The sequence below is a fragment of the Pogona vitticeps genome, chromosome 2 (assembly GCF_051106095.1).
Source record: "Pogona vitticeps strain Pit_001003342236 chromosome 2, PviZW2.1, whole genome shotgun sequence".
Classification (NCBI taxonomy): domain Eukaryota; kingdom Metazoa; phylum Chordata; class Lepidosauria; order Squamata; family Agamidae; genus Pogona; species Pogona vitticeps.
Window position 1 is genome coordinate 177,611,308 of NC_135784.1, and position 25,669 is coordinate 177,636,976.

At 43.9% G+C, this 25,669-nt stretch overlaps 1 protein-coding gene across 34 annotated transcripts in view; it reads left to right on the forward strand.

The window, feature by feature from the left end:
• HUWE1 (HECT, UBA and WWE domain containing E3 ubiquitin protein ligase 1) overlaps positions 1-25,669 on the forward strand; it is a 133,401-nt gene that overhangs the window by 58,441 nt on the left and 49,291 nt on the right. For 25 of the 34 annotated variants that reach the window (XM_078386529.1, XM_078386518.1, XM_078386523.1 and 22 more), the window contains 16 exons: positions 571-748; positions 2,959-3,050; positions 3,477-3,688; positions 11,779-11,836; positions 12,717-12,929; positions 18,651-18,896; positions 19,001-19,134; positions 19,680-19,780; positions 20,527-20,721; positions 21,673-21,889; positions 21,975-22,097; positions 22,562-22,796; positions 23,377-23,607; positions 23,719-23,841; positions 24,165-24,260; positions 24,397-24,666. In XM_078386529.1, the coding sequence (XP_078242655.1) occupies positions 571-748; positions 2,959-3,050; positions 3,477-3,688; positions 11,779-11,836; positions 12,717-12,929; positions 18,651-18,896; positions 19,001-19,134; positions 19,680-19,780; positions 20,527-20,721; positions 21,673-21,889; positions 21,975-22,097; positions 22,562-22,796; positions 23,377-23,607; positions 23,719-23,841; positions 24,165-24,260; positions 24,397-24,666 (2,724 nt within the window). Of the gene's footprint in view, positions 1-570; positions 749-2,958; positions 3,051-3,476; positions 3,689-11,217; positions 11,652-11,778; positions 11,837-12,716; positions 12,930-18,650; positions 18,897-19,000; positions 19,135-19,679; positions 19,781-20,526; positions 20,722-21,672; positions 21,890-21,974; positions 22,098-22,561; positions 22,797-23,376; positions 23,608-23,718; positions 23,842-24,164; positions 24,261-24,396; positions 24,667-25,669 lie in introns of those variants that run through there. The other 9 variants (XM_020792983.3, XM_072991406.2, XM_072991401.2 and 6 more) reach the window with 3 other exon arrangements.

The following is a 25,669-nucleotide window of genomic DNA, read 5'->3' on the forward strand; positions in this document are numbered from 1 at the left end:
GTAAGAATAAGTTATCCCCCCTGAACTGCTTAATGTCTCATTGATTTAGGCATCTGGATGTGGAGCCAGAAGAGGCTGATTCTTCACTGTGCCTCCCTGACAGGGGGCTGGACCTGATGATCATAGAAGAGTGAAGTTGGAAGGGGCCTACAAGGCCATCAAGTCTATAGCAAGGGTCTCAAACTTTTCACCGAGACGGCCACATCATATATTTTCCACACTTTTGAGGGCTGAAGGAATGCATATGCCTGCCTGCTCCCCGCATGCATGCTAGGCCGGATAAAAAGGCAAGGCGAGCTGGATGTGGCCCATGGGCTGTAGTTTGGAGACCCTTGATCTATAGAGTCCCTTCCAGCTCCACAGTTCTAAGATTATTAAAACATTGCCCTTCCTAAGTCATTTGTTGGTGTACTTTGTAATGTTTGCCTAGAATGGGCAGGCATCTTGCCTTAACTGTTGATATTCTTGACAACCTTAGGTACCTTAAAACTGAATTGTTACTTTGGATAATTCAGAAGTAATACAATAATCCTGGGCTTTTGATATATTATCATCTCTGTGTTGTGATAGGTCCCTGCCACAAGAGAAGTTCTGGGCTCTCTCCCCAATGTTTTCAGTGCCCTGTGCCTCAATGCACGGGGCCTCCAGTCCTTTGTCCAGTGTCAGCCTTTTGAACGCCTCTTCAAAGTATTGCTGTCCCCTGACTATCTCCCTGCAATGAGGAGACGTCGTAGTTCAGATCCACTTGGTGAGTATCTTCTTGGGACAAAATCCTCCATACTGCCCATCATGCCATGTTCCAGACAGTTCTGTTTACTGAGGTGTGTTTGTTTATTCATTATTTCAACTTGTATGACACCCCATACTGCGAACACTCTCTCGGCACTTCATAACACAACAAATCACATGAAAATCAACAGTACAAAGTACACAAACACCATAAAACAAATAAAACAGTATCATTAGCTAAAAGCCTGCATTTAAATAGAATTAAACAATTTAAAACAAATTTGGAAAGTATGTTCTTTACAGATGAAAGAATTGGCAGGATGCTGGGTGAGACAATGTCTGCCTCTCAAAAGCCATTAAGAGATCTAAAATTTCTGTGTCGTTTTTGTTTATTTCTTTTCCTTCCGGAAAATATTATGGATTCAGCTGTGATTTGTAGCTTGCTTTTATGTACAGTATCATCTTGGCCTAAATGAAATTTACATAGGGTTTTTATCCATGTAAGCCTCCCCGAGTAGACATTGTCTAGAGGGGCGGGGTAAAAAGTAAATAAATAAATAAATAGGGTAGAATTTAACTACTTGTAACAATGACAAGAGTTGTGATTTCTGTTATGATCAAGACTGTCCAAATGCATTGCTGGTGTTGCTACCATTGCTAATGTTTCTCTGAACATGCAGATTTCTGCTTAAGTTTAGTTATACATTTCTTCTCTGTTGTAATAAATCTCATAATATTGCTGACTGTGCAGTTTTTGTTTACTGGCACCTTACATTTACCAGTGAGTGACTCTGGACTTAAAATCACATTCAAAACTTTATTAGCAGAGAAAGTGAGACAGGTGTGAATCTGAAAGGATGCCTTTTCAGCAGTGGAGGAAAACATTATGTATCAACTTATAAAATAACCCTTGTGCCATGCTTTTTATTGGCTACCCCCCCTTTTTGTCATATGGATGAAATCATCTGGAAAACTCCTAGTTGTGGTATGTGTTTCAAGGAATGAGATAAAATCTTGGTGATAAACAAAACACGAAAAAACGTGAATGAAGCTTGAGTTATAGATCACTATGTCCTGTAAAAGTTGCATTTGTCTATCAATCAACAACAAATTGCAGTCTTTCCATATAACTTTTTTTTTGCATGCTGTGCTAGTTGCTTGATCCCTCTTGTTGCTTTGTATCCTCTTCATTTTAGTGCTAAGGTTTGTTTTGTTTTATTTTTTGTTTCTGTTGATCGCTAAAACTTCAAAACTTAAGGTAGAGGGAATGAACTTTCTAGGAGGGGCATCTTGCTCTTTGGTATCACAGTCGAAGAACCACTGGCTTAAATTCATATCTATCATACTTTCAGTTGATAATGGTGAAATCAACAGCATCAAAGAGTGGAATGTCTGTGTAAATTTAATGGGAAACTGTTAGCCCTTGAGAGAGGGTAGCTTTTGACCATAGGAAAACAATGGTAGAGGGCTTGGTGGCCATTTTATTACACCCACACTCTGCTGGAGACCACATTTGTCTGGAAATGCCATGAAGAAAACAAACAAATGGGAAAAGTCTGAACAGCCACTTCTGGGTTTTGTTTTATTTTTGGCAAGGATGTTGTGGGGATCCTCCCAAGATCCTTAATGTGAAAAGTGTGACCCCACCAGAGCAAAAAAACAGCTGTTCCTTCGTATTGTTCATGGAGGTCTTGGGGACCACAAAAACACCTCAAATCAGTTCATGCCTGAAGCTTACAGCAAACGCTTTAGACGTGTTCCTGGAAGCAGTTTAACAACTGTGGCCGCTGAAATGGCACTGCGGGGATATGATCAGAACTCTTCTGAGTCAAAAGCTAGGCCACTGTGATTTGAATTGGTTGAAGCCTCTGATCAGGGTAACTTATATGCTCCTCACTCATAGATGTAGATATTATTTTTAGAAAAAATATTTCAAGCAGTAACTGCAAGTGATTTATGCCTACAGCTCACTTGTTACTCCCATATGGCTCTCTATTACACATATCTTTACTTCTTCTTTCCTCTTTATTTACCTTGTCCTGTTTCCAGCAGCATTAAAAAAAGACCCATTAGACATTGAGTTACACAGATTGAATGTGCAAAAAGAACAGCTGACTTATGAAATTTCATTGCTTCATGCTGAGTATAACATTTAATCTTTTGCATTTCTATAGAAATGTTTATCGCTTCAATCTCGTTTCCCCCGCTCTTCCTCTGTGTTTGTTCCAGGGGACACTGCTTCCAATCTTGGAAGTGCTGTGGATGAGCTCATGAGGCACCAGCCCACACTCAAGACGGATGCTACCACAGCCATCATTAAGGTAGGAGGGCATGGCAGAATGGCAATGCAGTTCTGTGTTTTTGGCTTCTCGGTTGTGCCAACTTCTGAAGCTCCATGCTCCACTGTTCCTCCTCCTCCTCCTCTATATTTTTTTGGAAGGTGGCTTTCTAACATGAGATGCTGCAAGTTTTGGTAAAATCTGCTGTATGCCAACAAGTCTCGTGGCGCAGTGGTTAAACTGCTGTACTGCAGCCAAAACTGTGCTCACGACCTGGGGTTCAATCCCAGGTAGCGGCTCAAGGTTGACTCAGCCTTCTATCCTTTCGAGGTCGGTAAAATGAGTACCCAGCTTGCTGGGGGGGCAATGTGTAGCCTGCATAATTAACTTATAAACCACCCAGAGAGTGCTTGAAGCGCTATGGGGCGGTATATAAGCAGCACGCTTTTGCTTTATATTGTTTGGCAGCTCCTGGAAGAGATCTGCAACCTTGGCCGAGACCCCAAGTACATCTGCCAGAAGCCCTCTATTCAGAAGGCGGATGGAACTGCCACTGCTCCTCCACCTCGTTCCACCCATGCGGCGGAGGAGGCTTCTAGTGAGGATGAAGAAGAGGAAGAGGTGCAAGCCATGCAGAGCTTCAATGCCACTCAGCAGAGTGAGGCCGAATCCAGCCAGCAGTGAGTAACGGGGCTGAGAGTAAGAGACATGCAGCAGCTTTGTATGGCAGGTGGTTGTGTGCAATATATAAGTGGCAAGATGTAGCCAGCTCTTCCTTCTTTATAAGTCAGGTTATAAAAGCTAGTGAAGCCCAATAACCTGGAAGAAGGTGGAATGGCTCTTGACAGAGAATTTGCTTTGCCATGAAAGCCATGGTAGCATCCACAGGAATCTGTGAAGTTAGTTCTGTGAATCCAAGAGGGCTTCAAATTGTCCGTTTCTGAAACAGCAACACATTGTGGCATGTGGAGATTGATCCTGGTACTGAGGGGTCGCAGAGCTTTTGGTGATACAGCACAGCTATGGGGGTTGGGGAGCATGCATAAGGTACTCGGAAGTCAAATTCCACTGGACCTTATATACATTCTTTTGAAGGAGCCTGACATCATTGTTGGATTCTAGTCTGCATGCCTCTCATTATTGCGGAGATTGTTGCATATGGCACAAAATATAATGTCTCATGAAATACACAAGTGTTTCATTTATTCACTAGCCAGTTTGTTGTACAAAGTAAACAAGGAATTCATGTGTTTTTTGTGTTTCTTCTAAAGAGCTCAAGATGGCTAATTGTCTACATAAACGCTCATTGTTAAAATCATAGATAACAAGTATTTAAAGTTTAAATTCAAAATGTTTACTAAACTATACCAGAAATAGCACAGACAAGCAGCAGTAGGAGAAAAATGCAACACTTGCTTATTTCCACAAAGCTTGTACAAACAAGTGTTTTTAACTGGCACCTGAAAAAGCATCGAGGACAACCAGATCTCTAACAAAACAGAGTTTTATAACTCAGCTTCACCTCAGAGGAAGCTCTGCCATAGGTGGCAGTCCAGGAGATCACACCGCTAGGCATAGCTGTGCTGGTGTTCTATCCCTGTGTAGGAAATATGGTTCTCTAAGTACATAGGTCCTGAATTATTTAGGGCTTCATATACTAATACTGGCACATTAAATTGGACTATGTGACACCCTGGTAGTCAATGCAAAGATTTCAGAACAGGTAGAGCACATTTACTTTTCACTGCCCCTGTCAACACCTAGGAAGCAGCTTTCTGCACTGGCTATAGTCTTGGGACCTGGTCTTCAAGGTAAAACCCATGTAGAATATGTTGCAGAAGCCCAGATAAGACAACACACAAAGTTAAGCATTCATGTTTTAGCAATACATATATATTTCTATATATGATCTTTCCATAAGAGCAAACAATGCATTTGAAGCATCTCATTGATCTCTTTTTGCAAGGGAAAAAAGCAAAACATTTTTCTGTATGTATGAGAGAGTGAACTTTGGCTCTCTTGAGTGTCATTGTTGAAGAGGTTATTACTATATTTTATTCCACTGAGTGGAATATCATGTTTGTGTGATTACTTGTTAACCAAATGGCTTTTCTATATGAGCCCTTAGATAATGGGGAAAGATTACAGTGAACACTTGGCAAAATTTAACTGACTCCTATGACATTTCTTTTTATACTAAAAAGTTAACTGTATAGTACTCTGTCCCCTGAAGCAGTGGTCCCCAACCTTTTTGACACCGTGCACCGGTTGGGGGAGGACAGGGTCCATGTGTGGGGAAGACAGGGAATCCCCCTGCGCTTGCACATATGTGTGAAGGAGTTGGGTGCTGCACTCACACTCACGTGCATGTGTGAACGGGCGCTTGCGTGCATGTGTGAAGGGCGGGTGCACTCACACTCGTGTGCATGCGCGATTGGGCTATGCAGGGGGAATGCATGCGAGGGGTGGGAGATTTGTCTCTGTGGCCTAGTCGGGCCCAGGCCATGATCTGCACACCGGGGGTTGGGGACCCCTGCCCTAGAGAATCCATACAACTTGATTTTTATGGACAACTAATAAAATTGTGTCTTTCCTGAGTTGTTCTGTTCATGTCTGCTTTTGAAGTTTCCATCCAAGACAGGATCAAATTAGGACAGCTTCATAGTTTAGGAGTACTGTGAAATTCTTATGTAGCTGATCCTTGAAATAACATCAATGTGACATTGGGAAAATATTTAAATTGCCAAGAGCATCTCTGCGTAGGGTTATAGGTGGGTAGCTTGTGACCTTCTAGCAGTCGTTGCTTTGTAATTCCCACCAGCCTCAGACTGCATGGCCAAGAATTGAGGATTATCTATTCTAGTAACATCTGGAGAGAGACACAAATTGCTCAGCCTTTGTTTGAGGGATGAATTAAAACAATTAACCTTCTGAAATGTAGCACTGATCTGATCCATTGCTTAACTGCTTGTTTTCACCTAGCCTATGGAACGGAAGCAGTTGCTGGTTTCTGTTTTCCCCACATGTGTTTAGCAATTGACTTGCAAGGACCGAGGAGATTGACATGTAGCATGCTATGAAAAAGGTAGAACTGTGAGAAATTGTGTCTCTTCTCTCCTGATAACTAGCTAATGTCTCTGGTCTTACAACCTACTCTTTTAAGTGAGTGCAGAGCTAGCAATGATGCCTTTGACACATTGGCTGAAATGCAGTAGTAAGTCGCAACTAGAGAAGGCCCATTGAATCAATGAGGATTTGGTGAGTCAAGCTCTCCATAAGTTCCATTGATTCAGTGGGGCTACTCTTGTTGTTGTTGTTTAGTCATTAAGTTGTGTCCAACTCTTTGTTACCCCATAGACGAGAGCACACCAGGCCCTCCTATCTTTCACTGCCTCCCAGAGTTGGGTGAAATTCATGCTGGTTGCTTCGATGACACTGTCCAACCAGTCCGTCCTCTGTCATCCCCTTCTACTCTATATTTTCCCAACACCAGGGTCTTTTCCAGGGGCTACTCTACTTGCATCTTATTACTGGATTTCAGCTATCTTGTTTTTCTGTAGAGATGGGGATTCATATTCATCTTCCAGGGGAAAAATATATGAAGGCACCTATCACAGCTGGCTGGCCTGATTAAAGCCTCCCTCCACTGCGAACAAGGCGTCCATTTTCAGCTTACCATGTGGCTCACGCTGCCATCATTCGTCTCTCCGCGCCAGTTGTGGAAGTAGCATGGCTGTGGCTTTTCTGCCTCCCTGTGCTGCTGGCCAATCAGCAGCTGTGTGGAGAGGGTTGTCATCCTGCCCTCTTGCTGGACTGGCCTACAGCGCAGGGAGGCATGGAAGTCCCAGCCAGGCTACTTCTGCGAATGACGGCAGCGCATGCCACTCTGTAAGCGATGCCTGGTTGTGGGGAGTGGGGTGGAGTTAATCAGGCCAGCCAGATGTGATTCATCTCCCCCATCTCTAGTTGCCTGCATTATTGGTTTTAAAATAGTCAGGTGGCTATAAACAACATTACTTTATGAACACAAAAAGTTCATACTGGTGCAAATCTGTTATTCTTAAAGATGCCACAGTACTTGTTGATGGCTTTGACATCTGAGAAATTTCTAGTAAATAAGCTGGTCTTATAGCACATTTTATTGGGACATTGAGCTACTTGCTTTTTGACATTCTTTTGCACGAATCATCTTGTTTTGGATCAAACTACATAGCCAAAGGTGCATTGCTTTTGCTGTCCCCACTTAAACCAGGAGTGTTGAACAATGACTTTCACCAGTCCCTGCTGGCACAACCAATGGGAAAGCCTTGTGGGAGTTGTAATCAAAAAAGTCCCTTTGCCACAGCAGTATTTGATGCTGTGGAAACAGTATGAAAAGATAATTTAAGAAAAGGAGCTTGACTATACTACATGGCAGTGGCCTCAATTGGCACCTGCTGTTGAAAGCAACCACAGGTCAAAATGCTGGCATCTTATTGCAGCCAGAAGGCATGCCAACAAACCCTGTACTGACCTAACTATATTCACACATGAGTGGGAACTCCACTATTGTTCCTTATTTTTTGATGATAAAATCTGTACAGCTGGATACAAAGCACTACCTTACTGGTCCCCTGTTATCTGTGAGGAGGTAGTGATGCTGCTTAAAAAATTAGAGAGCAACAAGGGCCCAGGCGGGAATGGTATCCCGCTTGATTTCTTAATTCACACTGGTGGATCCTAGTATTGGGATCTTCTATAATTACTTCTGTAGGTAGATCTGGGAAATTCCCTGAGCTGAAGCCATTGTAGTGCCTGTCTACATGAAAGGTGCTTGATTGGACCCCAGGAATTAATGTCCTATATAGGCCTCCTAGATGGTAGCCAGCAAATTGTATGCAAGATGCCTTTTGGGCAGACTAGAAAACTGCGTATCCTCAGAGAACCTCTTGGCAGAAGAGCAAACAGGATTCCACTGTGGCAGGTCCACAAGTGAGCACTGCTATTTATTGCAGCATCTAGTAGGGAAATATACTGTACATCTCCCACCACCACCACCACTCACTTTTGTGGCTTTTGTAGACTTTAAAGCAGCCTTTGACTCTGTTTCCCAACTTTGTCTTTGAAGCAAATTAGAATCCTTGAATATCGATTGTAGGTTGCTTAGAAGAATCTAAGGACCATATGAGAACACCACCCTATGAATATATTGTAAAACAAAGGGGGAAAAGATACCTGTGAAGCTGCATACTCTCTTCCCCCCTTGTTTTGTCCTCTTCCCTATTTGTAGATTTGAGGAATGTAAAGGACATATGGGCAATGTACTCTCTAATTTCCAGCTCTGCTGGACAGGGCTCTGCCTCTTCTCTCATGCGACTTTGTCCCTGCATTCACGCAAGACTCCTCCCCCCCTCCCCCACAGGGTTCCATTGTGACCGGAACATAAGGCAATTGCTGCGCAGAGGAGGAAGGGAGCTGCGCGCGGGGAGGCAGAAACACACATGCATCTAGCTTAGAGGGAATCTTGCATATGGGTAATTTTGTGGTGAGCAATGGATTTCAGAATGGCAATATTCTTAGCCCAGGGATCCCCAACCCCTGGTCCATGGCCCGGTGCTGGTCCATGGCCATGGCAGGACTGGGCCTCAGAGACAGAATCTCTATCTATATTTTAGTTGGCCAAATTCCCAGTATTAGCTCCAGGACATTTTTAAATAACCCTTAGAAAGGGTAGGGTATGATGCCACTCCCCACGGTGGTGAAACTTCCCAGGTGGCAGATATACCAAAGACCACCTATTGGGCTGAGCCTTCCTTCATAACTTGATTAACCAGATTACTAGCTGCAGTAACCTGGTATGATACTTAAGTTGAGCTTTTTCTTGAAAATGTCAGGACATGAAATTGGTGATACTCCCCAGAAGTGGGGAAAAACTGCTATTTCATGGCCTCCGTGAATCACACATATGAGTTTGTAGCATGCATGCGCGGAAAATCAGAACATTCTACAGCTTACTAGAATAGATCATTAGTCTCCTCTCCCTCTCAGTGTGCATTTATTGGCACACAAATAACCAGTCCTCTCAGTTCCTTTTAACCACTGCTGTGGAAGCTTTTAGGAACACTAGAGCTACCGTTGGTCTCCATTCATACTTAAAGCTTTTCAGCTCCTCTTTCACTTTATTAATTTTCTAAACTCTTTCTTCCTTTAGTATTCTTTCTTCCTCTGATATTTTGTTTGTTTTATTTCTTATTTTGGATTTCCCCTCCTTTTCTTTTCCTGCCTTGTATAGCCCTGGGGGGACCATTTAAAAAGTCAGCAGTCAGTAGCAGGAAAGTCCCTTTGTTGAACAGATGCTCCAAGTGCCTTTACAGTTTGGGTGAATCCCACCAGCCCCATTTCTGTCCACGCTGCCACAAATTTGGCCCCTAGGCAATTACTGTATTTTTCTGTGTATAAGATGCCCCATGTATGCTCCCCCCCACTTTTCTAACAACAAATTAAGAAATCTAAGTGGGGCTTAGCAAGTGTAGGGGGGAAGGGATCAAAGCACTGCACGATCATTTTGATCCCTTTTCCCTTTATACACCCACGGAATTGCATTGATCCTTTCCCCTTCCTTTTGCTAAGTCCCATGGGAGTAAGCAGAGGGGAAAGCTGAGATCAAAGCCATCCTGCAGTGCTTTGATCCCTGCTTTCCTTTTGCTAAGGCTTAGCAAGTGGAGAGGAAAGCAGGGATCAAAGCACTGCAGGATCACTTTGATTCATGCTTTCCCCTCCACTTGTGTTTGTTCTCTCCTCAGCTTACTTCCATGTATAAGACGACCCTCAATTTTTAGTCTAACGATTTTAGACAAAAGTATAGTCTTATACATGGAAAATATGGAATAACTGTCGGTTTCATCTTAACACGTACCTGTGTGAGAAATCTTCTGCTAAAATGGAAGATCCAAACCAGTCCCCCTCCCATATTAAGCAGGAGAAAAGAACCCGGGTTATGCAATTGGTGATATTTCCCAGAGGTGGGGAAAACTATTACATTTGCTAAGGCCTATGTTTAAGTAAACACCCTTAGGATCAGGTTGTTATCCTCTCTTCCTCTGTTCCCTGTTTATGCAGGAGCTCAGACTGGTATTTTTCTCACACGTGTGTTTCTGAAGACTGGTGTCATGTATTTGATGTGCTATATTGTAACCATGAACTAGATGGAAATATGAGTTGGAGCTGGTTGGTTACATAGGAGAAGCTAGTGAAAAACTGAGGAGATGGTTTGGACGCGGTTAGGGTAGAGAGAATGCCCCAGGTTTCTGTGTTCATGTATACATTTTATGGGACAAACTTGAGCACTGAACCCTTTAGTTGTCAGGATAACAAGCCCTCCCCCTTCTGGGCTAACAGAGGACAGGATTACATGTGGGATGGAGGGTCGCTTCAAGCATTTTTGGCATAGATTTGCATACTTCCTGGCACCCTGATCCCAGCTGCTTCGAAGGCCTTGCTCAGAGGCTCTCTTGGCGCACTGTTTTTTCCTTGGCAAGCTCTGCTCCAGCTTCTGAGTGCCTGCCAGCTGTTTCTTTGTAAACTTCTGAACTCTGAAGTTTCCTGCCTATGGGGTTTCTTAACCCCATCCGCTCCCAATTTGAAGGTACTTTCTATAGTGTGCAGTTTTGCCATGTATTTGGTGGTGCTGCCAAGGAAGAAATGGCAGAGAGTGGGCCAGTGTCCTGCATTTAGAGCCAGCTGGACCTGGGGTGGCACAGTGCTTCTGTGGGGTGGGGTGTGGGGAGTGCTTTCAGCAGTGGGGAACAGTTTGTTCTGGCAGTTCCAGTTTGCAGGCAAGTCTCCCAGCTGAAGGAGCTCAGAGCCCATCCATTTGTTGACTGCAGGATTTCTGTTTGCAGAGGCTGCTGTTTTGAATTAATATTTTGCTTTCATATTGCCTTGCTTTAGAAGAGAAGCCAGGCCTTTGTGCGGGGAGACTAGAAACAGTTAAACTTCCTCCTAGCTCCAGGGAGGTGGCCATGTTTCTTCTGGCCCAACTTGCAGGGCCGGATTTCCGTTTGGCTTGCCTTCTGCCATGTGGCAGGTGCCTGGTGGGACTGGAGAAGGCCCAATATACTCCACTCCCCCCCCCGCCATCCGCATTCTGCTTGGCCCCTCCTTGCTGGTGTCAGACTTTTCTCCTCCTTCCCCAACCAGACCCTGCACTGAGCATGCTCTTTACGTCATCACTCAGTACTTCGCCCTACCCTCCTCCTCTTCAGCTCCATTTTGCTGCAGAATTCCATGGTGCCTGGCAGGCGACCGTTCATGGCCCTTGCCACATTCCCATTTTTAATCCAGTTCGAGGCCGGCGGCCAAAATGGGCAGCACTGTTTCTTTGCTCTTCTGGCCTTTTTCTGGTGGTTTCCACCCCCTCCTTCTTCCTCTAAAGCTAGTACCTTTTGTTACCCCGAGGCATTCTGGACTGCTTTAGGCACGGTTTGCTGCAGCCTTGGGGCAGAGCAGGATGTCCTCTGGATTTTTGTTATTGTTAAGAGTCAAGATCAACCATGATGCACCTATTCTCTCAGTTTACTGCTTTGGGAAACCTAAATAGGCTATGGCTTTGCATTAAACCTCTGGAGCCGGATATCACATATGTAAGCCTTCAGACTAAGAAAGGTGAGCAGAAATGTTGTCTCCCATTTAACACTGAAAAATGGGTGGCCTGACTTTTGTAAACATTCGAAGTGCCAAACTGAAAAATCTAGAGTGCTTCAGCTAATAGACTTTTTCTCTTTCTTTCTAGGGTGGTCGGGACGGAAGAACGGATACCAATTCCGCTCATGGACTACATCCTTAACGTGGTAGGTTCTCTTAACACAAGGGGGCTGGCGCTTGCAGCATAGCTTGGCAGAATTGATGCCGTTATGTCTAGGGATGATATCTGGTGCCTATAACCCTGTTGGCTAGCACTATCAGTCCCCAGCCTCTCATCCCATGTTGACTGTGATGATCTGAATGATTTTTGTGGCCAGACTTTTTCACCCATTTTTGTAGCTTTCATGAGCCATTTGGTATCTGTTATTCTTCTGGCTATAAATGCATCTTCAAGACAATGAACAACAGTGTTTCCAAGTGTAGTACTTTTTAAAGGTGGGAATTTTAAAATATAGAATTATTAATAATGCTTCCTAAAACAGTGCTTCCTATCAGATATATGGTACTGCAACATTGATTTTGATTCTGTGTGTATGGAACCACACACAGAATGACATCTGATGACATCTTAATATTGGCTTTTTAAGTTGCCTTTTGTCCTTGATTCCTATGTTGTCAGTTTAATTATGGAAAAGTGACAGACTAAAGAGAGGGAAGCTGTTCTGTCACTGTAACCTATGTGAATGGTGGAGAATAAGAACAATAAATCAGAATTCTGCCTGATATGGGAACCTAGGTGGATATAACAACATCCCTTTCTTCAAACTGTCACTTTCAAGTGATTAAAACAATAACAGACAAGTCATTTGAGCATGACTGGCAAGGGGTTTCCTTTGCCCCCGGAGTAGCTGTTCTCTGAAGGAGGGTTTGGAGGTCTGTCATAGAATCCGCTAAGAAACTTCAATTTGCTTGAATATAGATCATTCTATGCATTTCTGTGTCTCTTGTTTTTGGGGTACCATATGACCTTCTGTGCTGAAGCACATATTAATTACTTTTCTTCCCTTGTTCTTTTGTCTCCTCCAGATGAAATTTGTGGAATCGATCCTCAGCAACAATACCACAGATGACCACTGTCAGGAGTTTGTGAATCAGAAGGGCCTGCTGCCGCTGGTTACCATCTTGGGCCTGCCCAACTTGCCTATAGATTTCCCCACGTCAGCAGCCTGCCAAGCTGTGGCTGGAGTCTGCAAATCCATATTGGTAAGGAGGAGAATACAACATTTCCCTTTTCAGAAGGTAATTATCACTGCTGTTAAGTTGGAAGTACACACGCACTTCTGGAAATCCTACTCTTAACTACTCCCCCAATACATATACTAGAAGTTTATATTTGTATCATTTGAGATAACAAGGTGTCCCCTTTACTTGTTTATAACTAAGAAACCCTTTAATGTGACTTGCTTAGTTTTGGCAGAGAACCTTTGTTGTATCTTTTCTCACGTTCTTTGCCTCTACATACGGTAGACATTTTGCATCTGTTTTTGTAGAAGAGTAAGCAACAAGGCTTTTCATTAGAATAGAGTTGTAGAGCTGTCAGATTTTGAGGAATTCAAATGAGAAAGAAGCAAAAAGAGGGAGTAAATGACAAGATACATACCTTATATCAGGGAAATCATGCCATAACAAAGCTGCATGTTCAGGTATTTTGTGGCAGGAGAGCAAGCCTACTAAATAATATATGTAGTATTTGATTATTAATCTCGGCCTTTTATGGTGTTGAAAAGAAACAGCCAACTTCGCAGGTCAGTGATTGCAAATTTATATGTGACTCCTATTCAGTTTATAGGAGTGGAGTCTTAGTGTTTATAACAGCCTTTAGCCATTCCATCTGACTTTTTGAAGCAGAAGCAGCTGTATGCAACAATACGGACTTGAGGTTTTCCAAAATAAGTGATACAAAATTTGCTTTACTTGCATTATTATTTATAGCAGCTATTACATTAAGCTTTTGACGTGATGGAACATGGAATACTTTGGTCCAGATTTCATAATTTATAATAGGGATTAGAGATGGGCACAAACCATGGTTCGGCTGCATAGCTGTTCCACAGGTGCCCTGGCTTCCCTTGCCCCACCTCCTCCAGCGGGTGCCCACTCAGAGGCAACAGCGTGACTTCCCAGGCCTGCATCCTCCAGATTCTGCCTCTGATTGGCTGTTGCCAGAGGAGGCAGGGCAAGATAAACCAGGGCACTCACAGAACAGCTGTGCAGCTGAACTGTACCCAGCTGCACTTCATGTCCATCTGTAATACATACATACTTAAACTTTATTGTTTCTGGCCAGAGGCCTTTACATTGTACAGACTACTGTAATATATAAAATCCAGTTAAAACAGGTAATTACTGTAAAACCAATAAAACCCAGTCTAAAATATTGTCATGACATATGATGTCAGTCCACTGTATTAAGCATTTATGTGGCATTATGATCCTTGACCAATCGAAATCTCAGCTTCTTAGCTGCCAGCGCAAATTGTGCTACAGCATATGTAATGTACAACTGTGTATCGGCGAGCAATCCGACTACTGTTTCAGTGGTGGTACAGTTAGGATACATCCAAATGATAGGTGACAGAAATCTTTCTCTGGGATTTTTATAGAGAGGACGAAATAGTAAGTGGTGGGTTAAATCCTCAATCTGGTTACAGCCAAAAACACATTTTCGTTCCTGAACTGGAATTCCTTTATATCTCCCTTCAAGGTATGCTGAGGCCATCTGTCCAAATCTAAGTTCTGTAAAAGCTTTGTGAATCTGGGGAAAAGTCAGCGACTCAAAATATTTTGGTTTTGCGTGGTTCACCTGAAGTTGGGGGTACCAGGTAGAAAAACGGGACCCAACAATAGCTGCCCTATCCTGACTGGCATCAAAGTCAAAGATCCAGTTCCCAAGATCATGGGAGCTTAAATTAAGGAACTTTTCTATCAGAAGATTGTAAACCTTTAATTTTTGGTGACATTGTTGTACCCATCCACCAGACTTTAGTTGTTCTAGCCAGCAGCACTTTGTCAGGGAGGAGTCCTCCAAACTGTTCAGTCTATGCCAATACCTAAAATAAGCCAAATCGATTGTAGCGGCAATTGAGGATAGACCTAACTCAGCTCTGAGATGAGCTGGGGGAGTTCCTAGGGGGAGCCCCAGCATCAGCCTCATGAATTTGTTCTGAAAGATTTCCAGTTTGGGCTTGTCTCTCCCCATAGTTTTGTTCCATAGAGCACTTGTGCTAGAAATTTGGCAACAAACACCTTGAGAACAGGATTTATCAGCTGGCCTCCTCTGCCATAATTTTTTTTAAAAATTGTGTTATTGATCTGGTGCTCAATAAGATGGTGGCATTTAAATGTTGTGTCCAGGAGAGGTTCTCACAAAATTGCAGGCCCAAATATTTAAATGAGTGTACCTGCTCAATAGCATGCTTATTCAGTGACCAATTTTGCTTAGGTCTCTTTCCAAAGACCATAATCTTTGTTTTGTTGCAGTTGATTATTAGCCGTTCCTCTTTCCAGAGCTGCCCAAATCTGGACAGCATTCTTGTAAGACCAGTTTTGTTCAGAGATAGCAAAACCAGGTCATCAGCGTAAAGCAGTATTGAGATCTTCCTACAGCCAATGGTTGGAGGGAAGAATGAGGGGGGTCCCATTTGAAGGATCAAGCTATTTATATAAAAGTTAAAGAGAAAAAGTGCTAAAATGCAGCCTTGTTTCACCCCTCTACTAATGTAGACCTGTTGTGATAGAGCCCCCTATAAGCCTATACACACTTGCATCATGTTTTCTTTATGTAGTTGCTGTATAAGCCACAGGAATCTCTTATCAATGTTTGTTTTTCCCAGTTTACACCATAGGCATGTTCTATCTATCAGATCAAAGGCTGATGAAAAATCCACAAAGGCAGCGTAAAGATATTTGTTTGGAGGTTTAGTAAATTTACTGATTACATGATGTAAAACAGAGGCTTGATCAATCGCTAATACAGATCATATTTAGTTCTGATAAAAGCTTTTGTAAGGGATCTTTATGGGACGTGGTAGCACTGCGGGTTAAACCGCAGAAGCCTCTGTGCTGAAAGGTCGGAAGACCAGCCGTTGTAAGTTTGAATCCACGCGATGGAGTGAGCTCCCATCGCTTGTCCCAGCTCCTGCCAACCTAGCAGTTCAAAAGCATGTAAAAATGCAAGTTAGATAAATAGGTACCACCTCGGTGGGAAGGTAACGGTGTTCTGTGTCTAGTCGCACTGGCCACGTGACCACGGAAACTGTCTGCGGACAAACACTGGCTCTATACCTTGGAGAAGGGATGAGCACTGCGCCCTAGTCGGACATGACTGGACTAAATGTCAAGGGGAACCTTTACTAAGAGATCTTTAGTGTACTTGGAAGAAGATTCCAGTTTCTAGAAGAAATGTATCTTCTAGAAAATAAATTCAGTTTGAAATATTTCAGCTCCTGAATTGGTGGCCCATGCTTCCATATGGTACCACTTTTACACGTGGATGTGTATATATTGTACTTATGGACTCATAATTCCTCATAGAATCTATGAGACTTTGGCCCCATCGTTCATTTCCAGTGTTAAGGCTTGACCTTGGAGTCCCTGAAGGAAGAACAAATGAATATTTCTTCTCAGTCAGCTTGGAGTTCACTTCCATTAGCATTTGGACTCCCTATGCAACTGGAACATTGCCCACCTCAGAGGTTGCTATTTCTTAACTAATCTGAGCCCTATCGTTGTCTTACCTCTGAGAGTAAGCATTAGTTTTCATGCTGCTGCTGTTGATCTTCTGGGGAACTGGAAGTACCTTTAATAATGTTTACAAAACAACAACATTAAATGCTGTGAACACTCCTGCTCATTCAGAGGCACTTTTGTAGCTCCTCTGCCAGTCATAATATTGTTGCTCAGGCATATCTGCTAGCACCTGAGTTAATGTTGTGTTGCTTACGAGAGAGACACATTGAATAAGACAAAACAGTTAACAGCAATTTTAGCAGTAATGCCAAGGATATTGTTCCTTGTCAAAACAGCACAGGAGACCAAGATGGTTTCATTGAGAATAGGCACTGTACAATTGCGAAGCAACCAACATGAACCTGACACAACTCCGGGAAGCAGTAGAAGACAGGACGGCCTGGCGTGCTCTGGTCCATGGGGTCACGAAGAGTCGGACACGACTAAACGACTAAACACACACTGTACAATTGGTTTCTTAGATATATTTTTAACAAAATGGACAGCACCTTTGCTTCTCACTTGGGCTTATGGTGTTCAGTAACAAAAGTCAATCAGGTCTGGTTGGTGACATGGGGCTTGTGTCTTGGCTCTGTGTCCAGGTTTCCCTTTCAAAAGAAACAGGGTGGTTGCCTGGTCAGTAGTAGAGCATACATCCCACTGCATGTAGCCAAGGTACATGCACTCAGGGAGGAGGTTTTGTGAGTTGGCAGCTAGAAACAGAGCTGAATTGAACAAAGCTGAACTGCTGGGTAGCTCAGTGGTTTAGGTGCTTGGCTGTGGAACTAGAGGTTGGGAGTTCAAATCCCCACAGTGCCTCCTTCATAGAGGCTGGACTTGATGATCCATAGGCTCCTTTCCAGCTCTTAAATTCAAAGATAATTATAATTGGTCCTTGGAGTGGTTTTATCCCAATCTCACAGAGATTTATGGTGCTTGTTCTGCTGCTTTTGCAGCCAGTTCTCTGTTTATGGTGGTACAAAATTTCTCTTAGCTGGAGCTGAAAGGCCAGTGTGACACTTGTTTAGGAATGATAAATTTGGCAGGTTGACATAACTATCTTGAAGCAGACAACTTGAAAGGGATTCTTTTCTTTATTTAATGTACATTGTTCACTACTGATTCTTGCTTTGTTGGGTACATCATGCAATCCAGATTGAACTTTCTAGGATGTCCTAATCTGTGAGGACTACATATCACTATATTCTTTAGTTGGGTCTGTTCTCTGGAAATACCATCAGTGCTTAAATGCAGTCTTATAATTTGGATAATTTTAGAAGAGATAGCGGTGTTAGTCTGTGCCTAGCATATGAGGCCAGAAACAAAAGAATAATAAAAAGCATAGAAGATGAAAACATTGTGGCGCCTTAAAGACTACTGTATTTTAATGTGAGTTTTTGTCGTATTTATTTTTAAATTTTTTTTAATTTTTATTTATTTTTTGCCTGATAATTTGGAAACAAATGGATAACGTATCAAGAGTCCTCCAGTGGGAGGGTATATCGGCTCACCGGCATTCAGGCCAGTGTCATTCAGGGCTACTGTGTTCTACGCCACAGTAGTTCCACCTCTCTGTTAGCCTGAGCAAACAACTGGAACATTTAACTAAGTTGTCTTCTTTTGATCTTGGGGAGGACTGAGACTGAGTCAGACCTCCAGTAGGATCAGCCACAGTTATTTTTATGCTGACATTGTAACTCAGACGGTAGATTTGGAGTGTTTGTGTGCGCATGTGCATGTGTGCTTACTGTATTCTGGTGGGTGAATGAAGGTATACAAAGGTAGCAGAAGAAACTTGATCCTTGCTAATTCCACATCTGGAGTGACGAAGCCACAACACCTAGAAAGACTTTCCATCAAGGTTCCTTCTAAGCTAGGGGTGCACGCACACATGCACGGCTCCGCTTCCCTCTGCGCAACTGTCTTCCTTCACTGCGCAGCATTAGATTCTGGTCGCAGCAGAACCCAGCGTGTGGGGGAGCGGAGTTGCACATGCACACAGGGGCGAAGCTGCGCTTGCAAGAGGTGGAGCCCCGCCCAGCGGGGCTGAAAATTAGAGGGTACGTTGCTTTCAATATACTGTATTCCCCAGGAGTGGTGATTAATACCTTCAGAGTCCTGTTATATGTCCAGTAAGCCATCTGGTCAACATGAGGAGCCAGAGTTTGATGTGGTTTGGGGGCACCTGTTAAGCATGATTTGGTCAATGACACTGTCTCTTCTCTATCCTAGACACTCTCTCATGAGCCAAAGGTCCTGCAGGAGGGGCTGCTCCAGTTGGACTCCATCCTGTCTTCCCTGGAGCCTCTGCACCGGCCTATCGAGGCCCCTGGTGGATCAGTTCTGCTGCGGGAACTGGCATGTGCTGGCAATGTGGCCGATGCTACCCTTTCAGCCCAGGCCACGCCCTTGCTCCATGCCCTGACAGCTGCACATGCTTACATCATGATGTTTGTGCACACTTGCCGGGTAGGACAGGTAAGCACTCTTTTCTTACCGTGTTGACATCCCATGGGATCTGCCTCCTCCTTTTCTCCTTTTCAATAATACCACTCTGCAATGTGCTTTCTCTTTCCTTACAGAGTGAGATCAGAGCCATCTCAGTAAACCAGTGGGGTTCACAGTTGGGTCTAAGCGTGCTGAGCAAGTTGAGCCAGCTTTACTGCTCACTAGTGTGGGAAAGCACTGTCCTGCTGTCACTATGCACACCAAACAGGTACGGGGCATCTGGGGAGCTGAGAAATATACATAAGCATATGTGAGAGAATGTGGCAAAGTAGTGGCCCATGATTTATCTCTTCTGCGCATACCAAAGGCTACATGAAAAGCAAGAAGGAGCTTCTTCCTTCCTCTTGTCATATTTCCAAGAGCAGTTGCTTAGGGACAAATTCAGATGTTGAAAAAATGTATCCATCAAGCAACTCTGGAGCATACCCGGCAGATCTGCTTCTGCCTCTCTGTCCCATAAAGCCAAAAGCTGCGTGAAGTTAAACTGATGAGAAACACAGAAGAGGATAGCAAGAGGCTGCAAGTGAATGTGCCAACTCCTCATCTGTCCTGTGGGCCAGAGGCCTCTTGGCAGGGACTGAGATAATACTTAACATTGTTGCTTCTGTGGGCCATGTAATGGGAGGCTTAATGAATGGAGTCATTCCCTTGCTTCAGATTACTTGGTATGTGTGTTTCTGTGATTATGAAAGCCAATGTGCCTTATCACATGAGGGCCTGTTGTATTAGTGTTTTATCTTTCCATGTTTCCAGTTTGCCTTCAGGCTGTGAATTTGGCCAGGCTGATATGCAGAAACTGGTGCCAAAGGAGGAGAAAGCAGGCCCCAATGCTACCCAAGGAGCCAAAAAAGCAGGTATGGGTGGGAGGCTTCGTCTTCCAGCTTTATCCCCATAATGAGTGTGTTGCTACAATATCACAGGGGTGAGGAGGGAAATTTCTCCAAGAGGAGATTTGATTTCATGGTTCCTAGATAACAAAACATGAACATGGTTGCAGTTGGCAAAGAAGGTCTTCATTACATTCTGGTTTCATATCCTAATTGTGAGACGTTAAAAGATGATGGCCTTATTGTCCCTGTTAAACATGTTTTGTGTTGCTGTGAATCTCTTAAATGTGTTTCCTGGTAACTGTTCCAGGAACAGTTACCAGGAAATGAAGCTGTCTTATATGCTGCTGCATTCCCAACTTTACTGTCTGGGCTATATTTATTTATCTAATTTCCAAATACAGACAGCACGAATGGCTTTGGATGGAAAACCATAAGGTAATGTGGCCGCTTTGGAGAATATGACCTTTGAAATCTACTTGAGAGTAAGACTCCTTCATGGTCCAGTTCCTGCTTCTCTTAGCTCTAACTTGCTTCCTGCAGGCTGCTGGTATTGTAAGGTGCTGCCACTTCCTGGCTTCTAAATAAAACTGAAGGAACTTGTCCAATGATGTTTTCATTCAGGAGGGACCTTTTAGCATGTGAATGTATGAACTTGAGACACTTGAGTAGAATTGAGAGAAGTAACCTGGCAGAGCCAATTTTTAAAGGAGGTCTTGAACTATAGCTGCCAAAGTCCAAGGCTATTAATACAACACCACTTCTTATTGCAGATGGTGAACCAGAAGCAGTGGTAGCTGGGAGCATGGAGTCCTCTGCCCAAGGCCTGCTGGAAGGAATTGGCTTAGATGGTGACACATTAGCACCCATGGAGACAGATGAACCTAGTTCTTCTGACCCCAAGGGGAAATCAAAGATCACGCCAGCCATGGCTGCCAGGATTAAGCAAATAAAACCCCTCCTGTCAGGTAAGAGCAGGAGAATATCATAAGTAGTTAAGGAGAAAAATGCAGTTTTCTTCCATGGAAGTCTTCAGGGCTACTGGTGCCTATCAGTGACCTGATCTGCATCTGTTGTTCTCCCCCCGCCAGTGGCTGTTTGCTGTAAGTAAGGGATCTCTAACCATGCTCTATTTGTTTAATGGTGACCTGACTGTTGTGATTAGGATTGCCAGTGGAGATTTTGTGATTTGAGAGTTAGACCTGTGATCTCTTGGGTCTAAAGTGGGGGTGGCAATGGGGATGAAGGAGCAGCCAGCTAATCAGTCATGTTGTGGGAAGGAGTCCCAAAAGTCAGAAAACAACACTGTTGGCTGGCTGCAATAGAGGGTTCGCAGAGAGCTGGTTTGCAACAGGGTTGAGAACATGAGCAGAGATTTTGTAGCCCAGACAGAGCAGAACCTCTTTTCACTTGTAAGAGCTTGTAAGTGTCCTCAGAAATAATTTTTTATGTTCCATGAAATCATTTCTGATTTGCGGCAACCTTACTAGGGTCACATGTGAGATGTATCCCATAGTAAATTTATGTGGTCAGTCAGAGAGTTGAACTCAGGTCTCCTAAGTTCTTCTCCAGTGCTCTATCCACCACATTATACTGAGTTTCTCAGTGGTTGTGTCCGGAGCAAAAGTGGTTCCTACTTGAAAAATTATGAAGATTGCTAGGCTAAAAGTTTAAGTGGAATGTTGCAGCTGGTAATCAAGCTGTAGTTCTAGGACTGCCTAAGCAGCTTTACAAAGTTCCAGAATGTGACACTTCCCTTAGTGTAGCTACACTGTTCAGGGGAACCTCTGGTGTTCAGGTCTTTTGAAATCTTCTAAAGGAGTGTAGGAGAGGTAGTCTAGTCAATATTTATAACCGAATGGATTTCTGCAAATAAGGAGGAGACTGTTCTTCATGCCCTATGTTTCTGTTTCTCTCAGCTTCCTCTAGATTAGGCCGTGCCTTGGCTGAACTGTTTGGGTTGTTGGTCAAGCTGTGTGTGGGTTCCCCAGTACGGCAACGTCGGAGCCACCATGCGGCCAGCACGACTACAGCTCCTACACCTGCTGCTCGCTCAACAGCATCCGCACTGACCAAACTGCTCACAAAGGGACTTTCCTGGCAGCCCCCACCTTACACACCTACACCCCGCTTTCGGTGAGATTTGTCTTCTTTGGTTTTGTCTCTGTCCTTACAGTGGTTGCAAAAAAAGGAAAGCTAACTAATTATGTCTTCCTTCTAGGCTGACTTTTTTCATCTGTTCTGTGGGCTTCACCTCACCCATGCTGTTTGATGAGAGAAAATATCCCTACCATCTTATGTTGCAGAAATTCTTGTGCTCTGGTGGCCACAATGCACTCTTTGAGTAAGTTGCTCACTCTGCCTGTTCTGACCTTAGAGACTGGGAAGCCTCCCTGCAAACACACACGCACACTCTCTCAGAAGCAGAAGGAGGCAGCCTCTGAGGATGCACACACTCTAACTGCTGTGGTGAAAGAGCTACAAAGGAGCAGCCTCGTTGCCACCTACAGTTAGAAATGTGAATTTCCCGCCTTTTCCTGTTCGTAAGTGGAAGCTCCAGTCGCAAGTAGAAACAAAATTTTGGAGCCTGAGCTGGTCGTAACTCAAAATGGTTGTAAGTAGGGGCGTTTGTAAGTCGAGGCACCACTGTAGCAAGGACGTTTATTTCAAGCCAGTGGTGGGATCCAACTGCATGTAATGCAGTCTTGTCATTTTAAAAAAAACACCCCCTTTTTTTGCTAACGGATGGCTTAGGTGCTGGAGCTTCATTTATTCCATGTTTACATGTATATTATGTGTTTTCTCTAGGACTTTCAACTGGGCCCTCTCCATGGGTGGCAAGGTTCCTGTAGCTGAAGGACTGGAGCACCCAGATCTTCCTGATGGCACAGGAGAATTTCTGGATGCCTGGCTTATGCTGGTGGAGAAAATGGTGAATCCCACCACAGTGCTGGAGTCACCCCATTCCTTGCCTGCCAAGCTGCCCGGTGGGCAGAACTATTTACAGTTCAGTGCCCTGCGCTTCCTTGTGGTGACGCAGAAGGTGAGCAGCCACAATTTCTCTCTGTTTTTGGCTCAGCAGGGAAAGAAAAAAGAAAAGTTGTTCCATGGACATCAGGGAGAGCAGTATTGTGTTGTAATAATAGGAGTCTGCCTTTGATAGTTCCCTGTAAGAGTTCTGGTGTGGTGAGGATAAAGATGCTGACTGGCCTTGCATTTTTGGTGTTCTGAAAAGTCAACATCCAGAACGAGAGGGTTATTCCATTTTGCTGCCCAAGCAAAAGCAGTAGTATTTACCGCTTTTATGAAGTCCTTTAGAGCAACATTACCCTGCAGCAACACTACCCTGTTTTGGCCTGCAGCTGCCATTTGGATAAGCCCCTCAGCAATGGATAAGGGGTAGAGATGGGCACGAACTGTAAACTGGTGGTTCATGATGGTTCGTGATTTATGGCTAACCATGAACCATCATGAATTCCTTGCAGTTTTGGAATTTGCTGTTTGGTGCAGAATGCCGCATTCTAGGAATTGGCAACGCTGACTCCCCATTCACCTTACCCTGTTATTCTAACGGATCAAACCCAAGTACTAGAGCTAATCATCCTATCCCTTGTGTGGTGCAGGCAGCCTTTACTTGCATCAAGAATTTATGGAACCGCAAGCCACTGAAAGTATATGGGGGGCGCATGGCAGAGTCCATGTTGGCCATCCTGTGCCACATCCTGCGAGGAGAGCCAGTAATTCGCGAACGCCTTGGCAAAGAAAAAGAAGGAGCACGCAGTGAGGAAGAAGCAGGGCAGGAGGAAGGTGGTGCCCGAAGGGAACCCCAGGTGAACCAGCAGCAGCTCCAGCAGGTAAGAATCAACTTCTTGCTCCATTTTGCCCCCCTAGGCTGTCTAGGTCTGTGTTGTCATCCTGCATTTCTGATGTCTCTTTATGGCTATTCTCTGCCTCTCCCTGTTCAGCTGATGGATATGGGCTTTACACGGGAACATGCCATGGAAGCTTTGCTGAACACTAGTACCATGGAGCAAGCCACGGAATACCTGCTGACCCATCCTCCACCACTCATGGGTGGGGTTGTGCGGGTGAGTCCACTTGCAGTTCAGACTACTAGATTCTAGATTACTTTCTCAGCTGAGTTTGTTCTAACCTACATCTGGAGGAATGTATTCCTGGACTAGCATTTCTTCTCACACAATGTGGGAGGATCCCCTGACAGAAATAACAAGCTGCAAGCACTAGCTAATTAATTTGTCTGGTTTTGAAGTACTTGGCTTCTGATGAGTGTACCCAGAGAAATTAACTCAATTCCCACTTGAAATCTTTGGCTGTAATTCCATATCAAATGATCTTGAGTTGAAGGCTGTAGTCACTAATCTAAAAGGGTTGTTTCTGTGCTCTGTGGCAGGATCTGAGCATGTCTGAAGAAGACCAGATGATGAGAGCCATTGCTATGTCATTGGGACAAGACATTCCTATGGACCAAAGGGCTGAATCCCCAGAGGTAAAATAATGGCAGCAACATGGACATTCGGAATGTGACTCCATAATGTGCTGGGTTGAGTTATGGCTGATCCTTGTGGGAAGAGGGGCAGATTAGACTCTGGTACCATGAAAGCCATGTGATTTCTTTTCCTTAGGAGGCTGCTTGCCGAAAGGAAGAAGAAGAACGCAAAGCTCGAGAGAAGCAAGAAGAAGAGGAAGCGAAGTGTCTGGAGAAGTTCCAGGATGCAGAACCCCTGGAGCAAGAAGAGCTGCACAGCTTTACTGACACTATGCTTCCTGGCTGTTTTCACCTACTCGATGAGCTGCCAGATACCGTGTACCGTGTCTGTGACCTCATCATGACTGCCATCAAGCGTAATGGGGCAGACTACAGAGACATGATCCTCAAGCAAGTGGTGAATCAGGTGAGGTTCTCTGACAAGCCCACCTAGTCTTTTTCTTGCAGATATCGGCCTGGGCAATTCAATCAGTTCCTATACTGACTTTGCCGAAAAGAAAATAGCTTGGTCTCATTATCTATAAGCCCAGCTGATCATCCTTGATAATCTAGAACTGGGAACAGATTGCTGTAGCTCAGGCTTCCTGCTGCCTGAATCTTTCCAGGTGTCTTGGACCAAAACTCACTCATCATTTCTGCTTACTGGCTTTGTTGGCTAAGGCTGATGCATGTCGTGGAGGGTCCCGAGTTGAGGAAGGCTCCATAGTTGTTTTTAACTTCCTGCTGCCCCTGCTGATCAAGAACAAGCTGGTTAATGATGGCATCCTGCACATATCACTTTGAGTTAAAGCTTAGATTTGATATTTAGTAAGGGAAATTGTGTTTGCAGTTGTGTGTAGGCTGTGTGCCAGGACTTCTGAAGAGTGCTTGGCACATGAAACATAATTCTGTAGGGGAAAAAAGGAGTAACTTTGTTAGCATGTCTTTCACCTTGTGTGTGTATTGGGAAGTTTACCTGGATGCAGATGTTTCATGGAAAAAATCAATGTCTAAAATGGTCAGTGTGTGAAAATAAGAACCCTGGGAGCATCAGTATGTAAAAATGAGCAAGTATATTAAGTTACCCTCGCAATGTCTGAGGGTGTTTTTAAATGGGTTAGTTGTTTTGGCAGTCATTTCATTAATGAAGCATGAGCATAGCTTATATGAGGGTTCATAGTGGTTAAGGCATAGCTCTTCATATGTGCTCCATAGCTGTCTGTACTCTCTGCTGTAGAACCTAGCACTTCCTGTTTGTTGTGATGAGACATTCAGCAATAAGCAAATGTATGTCCACCATCCAGAAAAGACAAAAGTAGTGTCAGTGAGCCCAGGCTACTCTAGCAGTTTGTCCCTGCAATTCATGCAGGACAGAATTGTTCTGAATTCTGCTGGGGTTCCGCTTTTGCAGTTCAGTTTGATATATTTTA